Here is a 16318-nt window from a genome sequence, read left to right as displayed (position 1 = left end):
AAAGCTGAAATAAACAGAATGTTTGGTGAATTTTATCAAGGGGAAAGACATTATTGCCCTTCTTCCTACAGGTCTTGGGAAAAGCTTAATATACCAGTTAGCCCCGTTAGTGGTGCATTACATGCGTCACGACCAAATAGCAGCGATTGGTTAAATGTACCCGCCTACCACCGAGCAAACGAAATCTAAGGCTGGGAGGTCACACGGTTTCTACGAAGTGAAACGAAGTAAAACCGGCTGATGAATCAGGGTAACACGGTATGGCATGAATTTTCAACTCTAAACTCATATCTTCAACTACAGTTTGTTTTTTTACTCTAAGTATCTGACACTGTGAGTGAGGTTGACTCTCCACAGATTTGACCTGTAACTTGGTCTGTGGATGTTACCTGCATGTTATATCCATGGAAATCCATCACTCGAACTGTTACATAATGCACTTTTTAAATAAAAAAATCTTAACAGATATGAACCAATTAAGATTTTTATTATCTTATCACTATAGCAACCATACATTTTTCAAAATAAAGTTCAGACAATCTCTTTTAATAACAAAAAAAATCACATTCAAATAACATCAAGGTTTCACAAAATTCCTGGACTTTTTAACTTAAAGACATCATTGTTTGTGGTTCAGTCCCGGCTTCGACCAGTTCGCGTTGTTGTGTCCTTTGGCAAGACATTTCAAAAAGCTCGTCTTTCTTCAGTATGTATGATGTTGGTGGTGGTCGGAGGAGGAGCCATTGGCACAGATAAGCAGCCACACTTCATTTCACATCAGTCTACCCCAGGGCAGATATGACGACAGAAAGATTTACAAAAATAGATGAACAGTTTAAGCAAGTTTCTATAATGTGCATTTTTATAATATTATTATTATTATTATTATTACACTACCAGTCAAAAGTTTGGACACTGTCTTTCTACATTTTATATACACACAGAAGACATCAAATACACAGTGTAGGAAAAATGGAATTACGTAGCAAATAAAAAAAGTGAACTCATTTAAATACAAGTTATATTTTAGATTCCAATTCTCACAGGATCCACCCTTTGCTTTGTCGACAGTGGTGCAAACCCTTGGCCTTCATGATGGTTTTCACTTTCCAGCTGTGCCACGTCAGGATCAAGAAACACCAAAAGTGCAGTGAGTAAAGTAAAGGGTATTTTAAAGGTCCACTGTGCAACTTTTCTGGTGGAAGGGCTGCCACCTGCTTGTGAATGCAAATACAAACTTGGTTATGACAATTTGTTGGTCAGGTTTATGGAAAAGCAAGCATGCAAATAGTAAGAATTCATGTTTTTTAAAGTGTTTTTGAGCTATAAAACACTTGTAATCGAGTAAATGCAAGGCCGATTTAATGCCCTACTGCGGAACATGGAGACAAGCAGGTAGACGCCCCTTCACCTTAGAAGCTTTGAGTTACTTTAAGTGCATTTTTTGTTCACGACATTCCATAAACGTTCAATCACAGTTATGAAAATAAAGAAGAAACATAAATGAAAAACTGTGTACAGACTTTTGAGCGGTCCTGTTTATCAAACTTCACGTCAAAACATTTCTATAATTTAGCGTGCATGAAATCGGCGAGCGGCAGAGTCCCCGTGGTTTACGCGGCGAGCAGGACGAGAGCCATGACCAGGGCGACCAGCTGACTCCAAGCTTGTGCCAAAGAGGGCGACCCTCCGTGGGGCGCGGTGGTGGTGGCGGCTTTGGTGGTGGTGGCAGTGGTGGTGGCGGTGGTGGTGCCGGTGGTGGCGGTGGTGGCGGTGGTGGCAGTGGTGGTGGTGTCGACAGGCTTAGTGGTGGTGGTGGTGGATGGCTTAATGGTGGTGGTGGTGGCCGACTCAGTGGTGGTGGTTTGCGCTTTGGCCTGAAAAAATTATAAATCATTAATACATGGAATGAAATAAAATAAAATAAAAATAAAATACACCACCGCTCAAAAGTTTTAGAACACCACACTTTTTCCAGTTTTTTACTGTTGACCAAAACGTATTCTAAACTTTTGGTTCATGAAAGTTTCCACCTTTGGCAGATAGAACAGCTGAACACACTCGTGGCTCATTCTTTTTACAACAGAAAACAAATATTGTTCAGAAAGTTCTTCCCAAGTCTGTTGCAGAAGTTCCCATGTGTGTGGCACTTGTAGGTTGCTTCACTCTTCTGTCCAGTTCATTCCAAACCAAATCAATGGGGTTTAAGTCTGGACACTAAGTTCACCATCTTGTTCTTTTTTCGTGAGGTAGTTTTGACAGAGCTTGGACTTGTGTTTTGTATCTTTTATCTTTTTTTTAACCTCTGTCTGTTCAGTTCTTACCTTTGTACCATTTCAAGCTCTTCATTGGACTTGTACGACTTGAATTGCAATAAACAACTGGAAAAATGTGGATGTTCTAAAACTTTTGACCTGTACTGTAAATATATATGTTGTTTTTTCTAGGAGCCTATAGTCACATTATATTAATCTGACCAGAAAAAAAGACAAATGAAACAAATTCCAATGAATTACAACCCAAACTAAAAAAAAAAATAATAATAATTAAATAAATTAATAAAAACTTTTTGAAAGAAATATCCAAACTTTTAAGCAGCTCTTGAGGTCAAAATAAGTCCTCCATGTGCTGTCTGTGTCTAATTATATAGCGTTACAATGTACGGTAATCAGGAAGTGCACGTTAGCATGCTAGTTGCTGTTTACTGTAATGGCAAAACTCAACAGTTCGAATGCATAAGGGGACTTATGAACTCGTTCTGTTTATCACGTTTTTGAGACAGTGAAAATCAGATATAGCGCTTCTGAAGTCCTTTCTTTGGCACCATTCTCTGAAGATATTACAATAAAATTCTCTCATTTGTTTATTTATAGTGACTTAGAAGACGCTGAACTCTGTGCCAGTTTTTGTTTCATAGTCAAGCCCTGTGATTATGATATCAACCGTAAACCAAGTCGACAAATCTGCCATTTCATAGTTACACAACAAACCCTGACCTCTCTCCGGCTCGGTTTAAGTGTCCACTGATTCTGAGTAGAGTTGTTTTAGCTGTAGACACATGAGCCTCGGTGGCATTAGTCCCGCTTTGAATAAATCTGAAAAGTACACACACTTCTTTGGACCGGACACACACTGGTTTAGACTGGACACGGGCGATTTTACATAGAACATGGAGCTCACACTTATCGCACTTACGTATAATACAAGCTCGCACACACAGATACAACACGTCCAGACCTGATGAATGATGTGACACTGTATTTTACTATTTGGATTTAACAGTAAAATGTACCACTATTTCCATGAATGGAAGTACTACGAATACTACTACTACTGCTACTACTACTCCTAATTATTATTTTGTACTACTGCTAAATTACAATACAATTACAGCTACGTCATCTACTGTTACTACTTCTGCCACTACTACTACCAATACTACAACTAATATTTCTTGTACAATTCCTAAAACCATTACTACTACTACTATAACTACAAACAACTACTATTACTACACTATCGTTGTTACTACTGCTACTACCACTAGTATTATTAGTACTACTATAATTACTAACAATTACAACTACATCATCTTCTATTACCACAGCTGCTACTACTACTACTACTACCAGTACTACTTGTATCACTACTAAAACCATTTCTACTACTACTCGAACTACTAACAACTACTACTTCTACACTAATATTTCTACTACTGCTGCTACTACTACCAATACTACTTGTACCACTACTAAACCATATAAATACTAACAACTACTACTTCTACAGTACCGTTGCTACTACTGCTACTACCACTACTATTATTACTAACAACTACAAGTACATCATCTTCTATTACTACTGCTGCTACTACTACTAATTCTACTACTACTACTACTACTACTACTACTACTGCTACTACTACTACTACTACTACTACTACTACTGCTACTACTACTACTACTACTACTACAACTTGTGCCTACTACTGCTATTTCTTGTACCACTACTAAAGCCATTTCTACAACTATTATAACTACTATAACTACTACTTCTACACTACCATTGCTACTACTGCTAATACCACTACTATTAATTACTAACAAGTACAACTACATCATCTTCTGTTACTACTGATGCTACTACTACTACTACTTGTACCACTACTAAAACCATTTCTACTACTATTACGACTTCTAGAGTAATGTTTCTACTACTACTACCACTACTACTAATACCATCACCACCACCACCACCACCACTACCACTACCACTACCACTACCACTACCACTACTACTACTACTACTACTACTACTACTAATACTAATACTACTAATACTAATATTACTTCTACTAGAACCACTGTTATGGTCTTGGTCTAAAAAAACTATAAAACATTTACACATTTTCAGAGAAGTACATCATTATGTTACCAAAAATACTACTCTCAAATATTAGTAAGTAGATTTCACATTTTTCACTTATGTCACAAAAGTACATCCTATGTAAAGCCTACAGTAACTTAACCCTGTAGTATTTTGCATACTCGGCTTTGCTTCACTCCCTGTCGCAGTGGAAAGTATTAACCACACCAGAAGAAAACAGGGCTAAAGTTTCTCCTGTTCACACACAATGTTCGCCCAAGATTCCTATCGCTGTATTCTTCTGGGTTTGGTTTAGAATGATTCAGATCTTTGTATGAATTTGTAGTTAAAGTTTCATTGTGTAACTCTTCTGGTGGAGGGTTTCCCATAAGCAGGTAACACTTCCAGGCCAGGTTACAGGTCAGGTCCCACTCCCAATAAAAAAAAAAAAAAGTATTTACGAAGATTTTTTGTAGCATTTAAAACCCCTGTGATGAATACATGGGACATTCTAAGCAAAGAAACAATCCAACAGAAAAGTTACATAATGTTAGGCTTATATACTTGTAGATTAAATTTTTGTACATATTTTTTAACAGATAAGATGTACCGTGATTTAGTTTCGAAAGCCTATTCTAATGGTCACGTTGCAATAGTCACTAACGGCGCATTTCTGACGGAGTTTCTTATCAGTCCTTAAGTGTTCAGACGTTTGTTGTTTATAAAGTTATTCAAAAAGGTCATTTTCTTTTTATCGCTATCACAACGTTTGATTGTGTTGCATTTTGTTACCGATAAAAAGTCTACAAACAGAGACGAGACTGTGTAGTTTATGAGTCACTCTGGTTCTTTAGGGAGAACAGTGAATATATGGGACGGAAGAAGGATGAGAGGAAGACCAGAGATGAATTTTGTAGTCAAAGAGGATGTTGGTGGGCTTGTCAGGAGGAAGTTCTAATACAACATACTGTCAACATACGAGATTATTCGACTAAACTCAATTTGCCTACATATTTTGTCTTTCCTTCTGCAATTTCCTGGTCCAAAATTTACTGTGTGTGTGTCAACAGAGCTTATTGATATGAATGACCTGGAAATATATTACTTATAAAATTTAAAAGTGCGCTATGTAACTTTTCTAGTGGATGGTCTGTGACTGCTTGGTCTGTCTTTGCTTTTCCTGGAACATTCCACAGTATGACATTAAGCTTATCTATGGAGTATTTACCAAAACTCAGCTCAAACACGTATAAAATGATAAGAACATAGCCTGCATTATCACTTATTCTTTCCAGTATTCATAAGAGACCATTGTTTACAACCACATTTATGACATTATTGACCTAAATAACATGTTCCTGTCAGGCCCCTGAGCAAATCAAAACTGCTCGGCTCTCTGCTGCCCCCCTGAGCTCAGCCCATGCTCTGCAGTTCCAGTGCAGCACACACACACACACACACACGCGCACGCGCACACGCACACGCACACACAGGATCGTGATGATGCTCATAAACCTGAGTCTGAACTACATCTGTTCTGTGTATGTGTTGTGTAGATTTGATAAGAATCCAACCAAAACATATTAAGTAGAAGTATTGTGCTTTGCTGCAAAAACTCACTCTGTTTAATGGAGAATATTGTTTCCTCTGCTGTTTAAAAGTCTGTGATTAAGGAAGACTGTCCAAAAAAGAAACTGATTCAAATCTTGTGTGGTGTAAAACCTGTGTATGTGTTCCTAAATCATTATAAACATTTCTGACACATTATAATAAATTGCTGGATTCTTCATCAGCAAAAACTAGTCTAGAAATAATCCTGAAGTCTGGAGCTCATGGACGTCCATGTGTACAGAGCCTTACATTACTTATTTAGTCTTTTTCACTTTTGATTTCCACTTTTTTTTTTTAAAACCATAAACTACTACTATAATCTGCTTCTGAATAGTACAAGTGCGTAGTAACTATACTATACTCTAAAGCAGGAACAGACTGAATTCACACTGAACAAACAGAGTATTAAGATGGATTTTAGGCTCAGTGAATGTTTCATCATGAATTTAGGAGTTATACTCAAGTTATTACTGAAGTAGTTACTATTTGTTCATCATAAATTAAGCATTAGTTAATGTGTTATGGCTTATTAAAGCTCTTATATTATAAAAAATTGACTCATGCAAACTTTTAGCTATGTAATAATGTTGTTTCCTCCTCAAAAACAGACCTGGAGTTGTATTTCGTTTCATTCACAAACGTTTGAGTAACACTTTATTATTAGTCTGTCTACATCTCTAAAACTCAAAATGGTCTGTTTCACCTTGTGATGCCATGAAATGAAAAGTTTTCAGGTTAACAACTACCTTTTACAACTACAACTACATTTGACCTTAAGTTAGTTCATTAGAGTTTGACATTTCCAGGTCTGAAATAATCTGAGTGAATCTAGTGAAAGTGTATAAAGTTTAAAAACACAGTGGAGGCTTTTTTGTATGACTTCATGGCATCACAAGGTGGAAAAGTGTTTTCCGTTTGAGAGAAGAACTCACCCCAAATATATATTATAAGAACATCATAACATGTATCAGAAAATACCAAAATATGAGTAAATATTACAAAAATGATTTCATAAATAGTTGTTTTCTCCAAATAAATAATATACAAACAAGCAAAAACAAACTTACCCCAAAACTGTCCAAAGCCACCAGCGCAACAAAAGCCAGAACGATAATCTTCGTGAATCGCTCCATCACTTCGGTCAGTGTGGTCTGTATATGAAGCTGGCTCCCACTCTCCCCATTGCTTTTATAGCCTTAGATAACGGTTGCTAAGGAGGAGGGACTACCGGTAACAGGAAAACACAAATATGGCATGCACTATGTTGAGCTTATGCTAGATCCAGTGTGGTGTATTGTATGTAACAGATATGCCCTGCTAAGTGTATGTCTTTTGTATGGTGAACACTGGGAGTTACTGGTGTAGGTGTACATTTCACTGAGTTTGAAAATGGCCTAAGAAACGATGCTATGTGCTCGTCATTGTGCAGCATAGTTATAAGATTACACCAGAGATTACAGTAAGTCAAAGTTCTATGTTGACAATATGACACGATTTGAACCTGTGATCTTCTTGCATCGCTCCAGATATTTGGTTTCCTTCATTATTTTCTTATCTGTGTTACAATGTTGTTTCCTCATCACAAACATAACTAAGTTGAGTTCTGTCACATGTTTAATTAACACACAAACCCTGCATGTTTAGACTGAGTTCTTCTCTCAATTTGAAAATACTCTGTCCCACCTTGCAATGTCATGTGGTGATACAGAAAGTGCTCCACTGTGTTTTTAAATTCCATACACCTTCATTAGACTCATTTGGATGATTTCAGTCCTGTAATTGTCAATCTTTACTGAACTAAAGGTAAAAGGAGCTGTTAACTTGGAACCTACCGCTTCATGACATCACAAGGTGGAGCAGAGCATTTTGAGCTTTCGCATGTGTGAAAGAAACAAAACACAACTCCAGGTGTGTTTGTTTCTGAGGAGGTTATAACATTATAACATGTCTTAAAGTTCACTAGAGTCACTTTTGTGTAATATTGAACCATTAATAAAATGTAGCCCTTTAAGTTCTAATGTAAAAATGAGCCAACCCTGGGGCACACTGTCTGATTATGAAAAGGTCTTTATTTATTATTTATTGCATAAAGCTACACTTATGGCTAGTAGTTTTGCCAAATATCTGAGAGTAATATAATTTTTAAAGATTAAACATAGAACTAAAATGTGACCAAACCAGGAAAACAATAAAAGATTGAATAATAAAAAAAATAAAAATATATAAAAATCATAAACCGGGAAAACAATAAAAGATTGAATTGTAAAAAAAAATAAAAATAAAAATAAAAATCATAAACATTGTGTAACTTTCTGGAGGCGGAACACTGTGCTTCCATGGAAATGGAAAGTTACAACTTTACTCCAAAACATTCTCCTACATCTTATGCCACACAGTGGAATATTAAGTTTCATTTCATTTACATACATCAGTTCACAAATCACAAAGGTTATCAGATATGGAACAATCAATGAATAACACAGCAAATACAATGCACTCTTATTCAAGGATTCTTTTACCTTATGTAAAGGACTCTTTTACCTTTCTGGCAAAATAAAAATTACATTCTTTCACCTGGACAGAAGTGTTTTTTTATTTTAATTTTTTTTTTTTTTCAGTCCAGTTAACACAATTAGATTTTTATTTTACTATGGAACCTATGTGAACAACTGAGGGATTACACACACAACTCAGCTATTACTTGTGATCATTGAATGTTGACATTGTCTTTATGGGATTTCCATGTTTGATGTTCATTGATCATAACACACAAAAAGTTTAACTCATGTGCCTTTTCTGTTTCTTCTTCTCCAATAATGAATGAGGCATTGATACTTAGTATGGCACTGATATTTAAAGACAATCTGTTTGAATGAAACCAGATTTTGATTTTCTTTACAACTTCTAGAACATCATTAATGTTTTGTCCCGAGTAAAACAGAGTGGTGTCATCTGCAAATAAAGCACACTTAAATAATGAAGACACTGATGCAATATCACTAAAAGAAATTTCAAAAACTAAAGGCCTAAGGACCGATTCCTGGGGCACTCCACAATCAATCTTACACACATGACTTAATACTGTTTATCTGATTTCTATCTTTTAGATAACATTTAACCCACTGCTGCGCTACACCTATAATGCCACACACATACTATTTATCAGGCAATACTGTACAGTCATAGCCTGATTCATCTTCCAGTTTCACTTAATGAAAACCGTCTGACCTTGCAGTGTTAGAATTAGTTTGTTTGCTCGATGGTAGGCGGGTACTTTTTTAAATTTAACCAATTGTTGCTATTTGGTCGTGATGTATGTAATGCGCCGCTAACGGGGCTAACTGGTATATTAAGCTTTTCCCAAATCCCATAGAAAAAAGGACAATAGCGTCTTTCCCCTTGATAAAATTCACCAAACATTCTCTTTGTTCTGACTTTAAATGCTCCATCTCAGGAATCGTTTCCAACACAGATTGTATGGCTCTTCACTGACTGGCTGGTGCCTGGACTCTGGGGTTCTTGCAAACCGTCTAGTGCACAGGTGTCAAACATAAGGCCCGGGGGCCAGATCCGACCCTCCAAGACCTTTGATGTGGCCCTTGGGTGATTTTGTACTAAAATATTTTAATTATATTTTCTATTATAATATTGTTTATTTTCTACGGTGTTTATCAAAGCAGCATTTCCAGCGTCTGTGCGTGGCCCCTCCCACCAGAGCAGCACAAATGAAGACTTGTCTCTTTCCAAACGCTCTTAAAGGACGATCGTTTTGACTGTTGACCGTGACACCCTCATCAGAAAAATGTCCAAAATGAGAAAAGTGGAGCCGAGTGCAGGATTTTCCAAGAAAAATTGACTTATTCCTATTTACATACAAGTTAATGTTAAAACATTGTGTTGAAATTGCATTTTTCTTAAAGTTTCAGGTTGTTCATAATATTATAATATTTTGTAAAAGAAAAAGTTCATCAATTAAAAAAGATTTCTGTAATAGATTTGCGTTTCTCTGCACAAATATTTGAACTTATTGTTATTTTTGGGGTTTATATGCCATGAGTTTTCTGATCCGGCCCCTTTGGGATCAAAGTAGGTTGGATACGGCCCCCGGACCAAAATGAGTTTGACACCCCTGGTCTAGTGTATTCTGATTCCTGACCTTGTAGCTAGAGAGTAATGAAATTGAGTGTAGCCACTAGGTGGCGCCAGCCTGGCTAGCACAGTCCAGAGTATCAAACACGGTTTGAAGGTCTACAGAGGTGCTAGCTCCATCATGTTTTTGATCAGTAGTGTTTGAAATGGTCTGAGTTAGATCCATTCTTTCTGTGGCAGCAGAGTGATCTGAGTAAAATTCAGATTGGGTATTTGGAAGATGTTACATTTGTGAATTATTGTTTATTGAGCCTAAAAGCAAAATGTTTTTTCAGGACTTTAGAGAACTGTGGAAGAAGAGCTATGGGTCTGTAGTTAGGTTCTAGTTATAATATATATAGTACAGGAGAACTCATGTTTACTGCCTTTTTTGAAGAGTGGAATTATTTTGTGTGTAAATCCTCCTTTTGTCAATGATGAGTTAAAGATATAAACAAAGGGGTTAGTCATTCTCTTAAAAAATAAATCGATTTTTTTTGTTTTATTTTGATAGTTTTTTTTTTTTTTTCTCTTTTGAACTTTTGCAAGAAAGGACAATAAATATTAGGTAGAAATATTATAGCCAAAGGACCATGTCCATGGAAACAAGCAGGAGGAGGATTGTTTTTGAGTAAATAACAGCATTCAAAATACAAACAAAACAAACATGCTTTTACTTCACTAAATGTTTAGGCAAAAGAAAAAAAAATGCAGTGGAGCTATAAATAAAGTATACCAGGATTATACCAGGAGTACATTTGAACAAAGTCACAAGCTAAAAGCCCTAAATGAAGTCTAAATCCAATCTAGATGATAGATAGAACCAAAACAGGGTTAAACCAGGACCAAACCAGGACTAAACCAGGACTAAACCAGGACTAAACCAGGACTAAACCAGGACTAAACACAGGATTAAACCAATTCTAAACCAGGACTAAACCAGGTCTAAACACAGGACTAAACCAGGTCTAAACACAGGATTAAACCAGGTCTAAACACAGGATTAAACCAGGTCTAAACCAGAATTAAACCAGGACTATGACATTTAGATTTCACCTTACTGTGGGGTGACTTTAAGAATATACATATTTGCGTTGGTTGCCAGGTTGATAAGAACCTTTTTTATCACAAATTAAACATTGCCTTTGTCAGGCCTTGATTTATCGAGAGCTCACAGGCAGTGAGCACAAGAACACACTGTACTTCTCAACTACATTTGAATAACTATAGGTGAGGACTGACTGGCGTTTAGATACAAGTCTTTAACATTAATGAGTTAGTCCTGGTTTAGTCCTGGTTTCACTCTTGTGTTCAGTGGAGCCTTGGCTCAAAGATTCCACCTGTGCTCTCAGGAGTGAATGTCGTCATGCTGAGAGAAAGTGGAAGGACAGACTGCATGTGTCCCTGGGGGACAAAGTCGTTGTATTTATGAGGACCCCCTCGAAAACGAGATGGCGAGACATCTCAAGGGGCTTATCCTCCAAACAAAATAAATTCAAATTCAAGTCTAAGAGTCCCAAACTGATGTGCTGCTGGCTAAGATATTTAAAGATGTTTTTCATTCTATTGGGCCTTGTACAGTATTTTAAACTTGGTTACTGTGTCCCTCATTGGGGTGTGTGTGCCACCCTCTCTTAAACAGGCCATAATAATCCTCCTGAAGAGGTGCAATTTGGATGCTTCAAATTTGTCAAATTATAGGCCAGTTTCCAAACTACCATTTTTGTCTAAAATGTTTGAAAAAGTGCTGTACTGTCAGTTTCAAATGCACCTAGCCACAAATCACATTTTTGAAAAATTCCAGTCTGGTTTTAAGTCCTGACACATGTGCAGGGGGTAAAGGCACTGTGCTCAAGAGCTTTCAGACATATCACACTGACAGGTTTTTCTCAGATAATCTTGGGCCATTTGCTGAAATATATGAGGTCCAGATTTATTTGCCGCTTAAGGCAAAAGCAGACTCTGTTGAAGCACTACAGAAATGTCTTGCTGAAGTAAAAGATTTGGATGCCGCTGAACTTTCTGAAAAAAAATTTAAATGTGGTATTTGGAGAATCAAATTTGGTTTCTTTTAACAGTGCTTTTAATCAGTTTTCTTCCTACTGCTGCCTGTTCGTAAAAAGCTTTAGTGTTTTTATTGATGGTGTTCTTAAAATGGACAAACAGATCAGCTCTGTGGTCAAAACCAAGTTCTCCCATCTCAGATTTTTAGGGAAGGTTAAGCCCTATCACACCTGGACTTCTGCAGCCTGCTGTATTACAGCCTTGACCAGCACGATATTCAGCATCTACATCTGCACGACTCCTCACAGGAACAAGATGCACAAGAGCACATCACCCCTGTGCTGTCCTCAATCCACTGGCTCCCTGAGGTTTTTAGGGTTCAGTTTAAGATTGTATTATTTGTTTTTACATCTCTTCATGATCTGGTACCTTCTTATTTATGCAGATTGCTTACTTTGCCCACTCCAGGCAGAACAGGTCATTGGATCAGCTGCTTCTAGACAAGAGCCAGACTCAAAACAGGAGGAGATCGAGCCTTTGCTGTAGCGGACCCTAAACTGTGGAACGACCTTCAGTTACACATCAGAGCTGCTCCTTATCTGGAGAGACTTAAACTGTTGTTGAAAATTTACTTTTTTTTTACACTGGCTCTTGACCAGTGTTGGTTAGTAACAGATTACATGTACCAGCGTTACGTAATCAGAGTACAAATTATGAGTAATTGTATTCAGTTACAGTTACTGTTTCAGTAAGTGGTAATTGGATTACAGTTACTTTGTTAAAATAAAATTGGATACATAAAATGGATTACATGGCAGTATTTTCCTGTTTTCATATTTTAGGCTATACCCCATTTTTACAAATTTATTTTGATAATTCCACTCATTGTCAGAAACAGAACGCAGCAATAAGAGCCACGTAAACGTCTTGTTAACGTTGGTGGCGTCAGTCACACAGTGGACGAGGTCGTTAATAATTGTCATAGTTAAGAATCTGATTCTGCATCATTTTGAGTAAAAAACATCCAATATTACTGATTTTTACTGGACTGGCGCCTTTCTGTTTGTACTGAAAGTGATTTATTTATTAATTTAAATAAACAATATGACACCTAACATTGGTGGACATAGCTGAAGGGAGCAGTAATCTCATATACAAAGCATTTCTCTGTCAATAATCTTTTTAATATGGTTAAGGAAAGACTGGACTTTTTATTTTCTTTTAGCAGATAAAACAACAAAACGATTATCTCCTCTTTGCTTCTCTACAGCAAACAATTACCTGTTCACGAAGACTTGGGCTCAACAGACAATTTGAAGAGAACAAACAAGAATTTTCAGGATGTGGTTGCTACATTCATGTCGTTTTAAAAAGCATAACAATGTCACGTAATCTAAAGTATTCAGATTACGTTACTCACTTTAAGTAATTTAATGGATTCCGTTACAAACTACATGTTGGGGTGTGTAATCTGTAATTTGTAGTTGAATACATTTTAAAAGTAACCTTCCCAACACTGCTCTTAACTTAGCTGATTTTATATTGTTTTATCTTTACTGTGTGTACTTGTGTTATATTCTTATACTGCATTTTTATCTGTTTTGTTAAGCACTTTGGGGCAGGACTGTCTATTTTGAAATGTGCTCTATAAATAAACCTTGACCTTGACCTTCACTTCTGGGTTAGTCTCTGGTTTAATCATGGTTTAGCCTGATTTAATCCTGGGTTTAGTCCTAGTTTAGTCCTGTCTTGAGTAGTAAATGTTCACTTTTTCACACATTTACAGTACTTGTACATGTCACTTGAAAGTACATAGGAGTCGTCATCGCTGGTTTTATGTGTTTGCAGACGGGTTATAAACTGGACTGGAACAGGGTGGAGCAGATGGACCTTATACTCATCTAACTTTATTCTATTTGTTTTAGAAGATTCAAAAGCACTAGAGGTTCTCAACATGGTGTCCCTGTAAAAGATGGTGGTTTGCAAAGATGACTGTGTCGAGAGCACATCTTAGACCTGGTTTAGTTCTAGTTTAGGCCTTTTAGTTCCATGTTAGTTCTGGTTTAGTCCTGGTTTAGATCTTGATTGGACCTGGGATAGTTCTAGTTTAGATTACCGCAGTTCAAGTTCAAGTTTTAGTTATAGACGTGATTTAGTCTGGGGTTAGTCCTGGTTTAGGCCAGATGAAGTCCAGGTTTAGTTTAAGGCAAGACAAGTTTATTTATTTCATTAATTAATTTATTAAAGTAATTCAAAGTGCTTTACAAAATAAGAAATACATTAAAATCACAATACAAACAGATCAGAACATAAATAATCATCATGAAATTAGCATTAAAAGAGAAGCATGAAGATTGCTTTCAGTCACATGTGGCTTGATGGAAAGTTTTGAGGCTGGATTTAAACAGAGTCAAAGTAGAGGCCTGTCCCACATATTCAGAAAGACTGTTCCAGGTTTTAGCCGTATAAAACTGAAACTCTGACTCCCCGTGTTTAGTTCTGACTCTGGGCCTCAGCAAAAGACCGGTCCCTTCATATGGCACTAACATGTCACAGATGTACTCTGAGCCACAGGATGCATGTGCTTGTACTTCCTGTTCGGGTCAGGACGTGAGCTGCAGTGTTCTGGATGTACTGCAGGTCTCACAGTGAGAGGTCATTACAGTGTCTTACCTACTGGAGACAAACTCATGGATAAGTCTCTCCAAGTCTGATTTAGACAGGAGCAGAGGTGGGAACTTGCAAGTCATGACCTGAACTCACTATTTTCAGGATTTGAGACTTGACTTGATAAAACTGAGTAAGACTTGGACTCGACTTGGACTTGAAGGTCAATGACTTGGGACTCGGCTTGGACTTGAGACCTGTGACTTGAGAAGACTTGATGCTTCTCCTAAAACATGGATGTAACTGAAGTACTGTGAGATGTTATCCTCAAATGTACTACAGTAATATACAGTACAATACAGTAATATGCAGTAATATACAGTACAATACACTAATATACAGTACAATATAGTAATATACAGTACAATACAGCAATATACAGTAATATACAGTACAATACAGTAATATGCAGTAATATACAGTACAATATACAGTAATATACAGTACAATACAGTAATATACAGTACAATATAGTAATATACAGTACAATACAGTAATACAGTACATAGTACAGTATATACAGTAATATACAGTACAATACAGTAATATACAGTAATATACAGTACAATACAGTAATATGCAGTACAATACAGTAATATACAGTACAATACAGTAATATGCAGTACAATACAGTAATATACAGTACAATACAGTAATATGCAGTACAATACAGTAATATACAGTACAATACAGTAATATACAGTAAAACAGAGGGAACTACGTATAACATGATCCTTCCATTTCACTTTTAAATCTCAATTTTTTTCTATTCTGACCATAATGGTGCACATGTCATTTGTCATCTTGACATTTAAAAGGAAAAAAATAGCATTTCTACAACTCTTATATAAATACTAATATATAAATATACCAGGACGTTTAAGTAGAATTTAGTTTAAAATTCATATAAATTGCAAAAATCGAAGCTATATTTGGTACTTTGGTTTAAAGACTTGAAATGACTTGAAGCTCAAAGCAGATGACTTGGACTTGACTTGGACTTAAGGGCTAGTGACTCGGGACTCAACTTGGACTTGCCTGTATTTGACTTGAGACTTGACTCAGACTTGAGGTCAAAGACTTGAGACTTGCTTGAGACTTGAAAACAACGACTTGGTCCCAACTCTGGACAGGAGGGTTTGTTCATGTGTTCACTGTTGCAAAAAGGACACAGGAGTTGTTATTGCAGTTTCCAATAATATCTGAAAAGTCCCTCCCTCTTGTTCTACCCAAACTTGTACATGTGCATCTTTTCTCTGTAAATCTCATAATGAACCTGGAGGTTTGACTTTTCTGTGCCCTGACCGACTCATCCTTCCTCCACAGAGCTTTTTGCTTATCTTTAACCATTTGAACCTTCATCAGGGCAATTTCAAAGTGTATCATTTCCTTGAACAGTGCACCTTATATGAAAAGAAGACACAGAAATGATCAGATAGAGCATCATCAACCACATTGACATTTGCAATATTTACAGCCTTTGTAATGAGCAGGTCCAGAGTGTGCCTTCTGTTGTGTGTGGGCTCACTGACATACTGAGGCA

General features: G+C 36.7%; 1 protein-coding gene across 1 annotated transcript; it reads right to left on the bottom strand.

Moving 5' to 3' along the window:
- Positions 1-549: 549 nt before the first annotated feature.
- On the bottom strand, positions 550-7116 carry LOC129410112 (integumentary mucin C.1-like). The gene is made up of 2 exons (XM_055157493.1): positions 7044-7116; positions 550-1877 (listed from the first exon to the last, which is right to left on the bottom strand). The coding sequence occupies exons 1-2, from the start codon at positions 7107-7109 to the stop codon at positions 1614-1616; spliced, it is 330 nt and encodes a 109-aa protein (XP_055013468.1). The 5' UTR covers positions 7110-7116; the 3' UTR covers positions 550-1613.
- Between the last annotated feature and the right edge of the window lie 9202 nt (positions 7117-16318).

The sequence above is a fragment of the Boleophthalmus pectinirostris genome, unplaced genomic scaffold, assembly GCF_026225935.1.
Source record: "Boleophthalmus pectinirostris isolate CB_2022bp ecotype Guang Dong unplaced genomic scaffold, ASM2622593v1 HiC_scaffold_21, whole genome shotgun sequence".
Classification (NCBI taxonomy): domain Eukaryota; kingdom Metazoa; phylum Chordata; class Actinopteri; order Gobiiformes; family Gobiidae; genus Boleophthalmus; species Boleophthalmus pectinirostris.
Note: the sequence above shows the minus strand (reverse complement) of the source record. Positions and strands in the feature narration are given on the sequence as shown.

What these genes read in the sequence shown, in the direction of transcription:
- LOC129410112 (XM_055157493.1), bottom strand. Translation starts at nt 7,109, where the DNA reads ATGGAGCGATTCACGAAGATTATCGTTCTGGCTTTTGTTGCGCTGGTG. An exon ending in TGGCTTTGGACAGTTTTGGG is followed by an intron (nt 1,878 to 7,043) that starts GTAAGTTTGTTT and finishes TAATTTTTTCAG; the next exon opens with GCCAAAGCGCAAACCACCAC.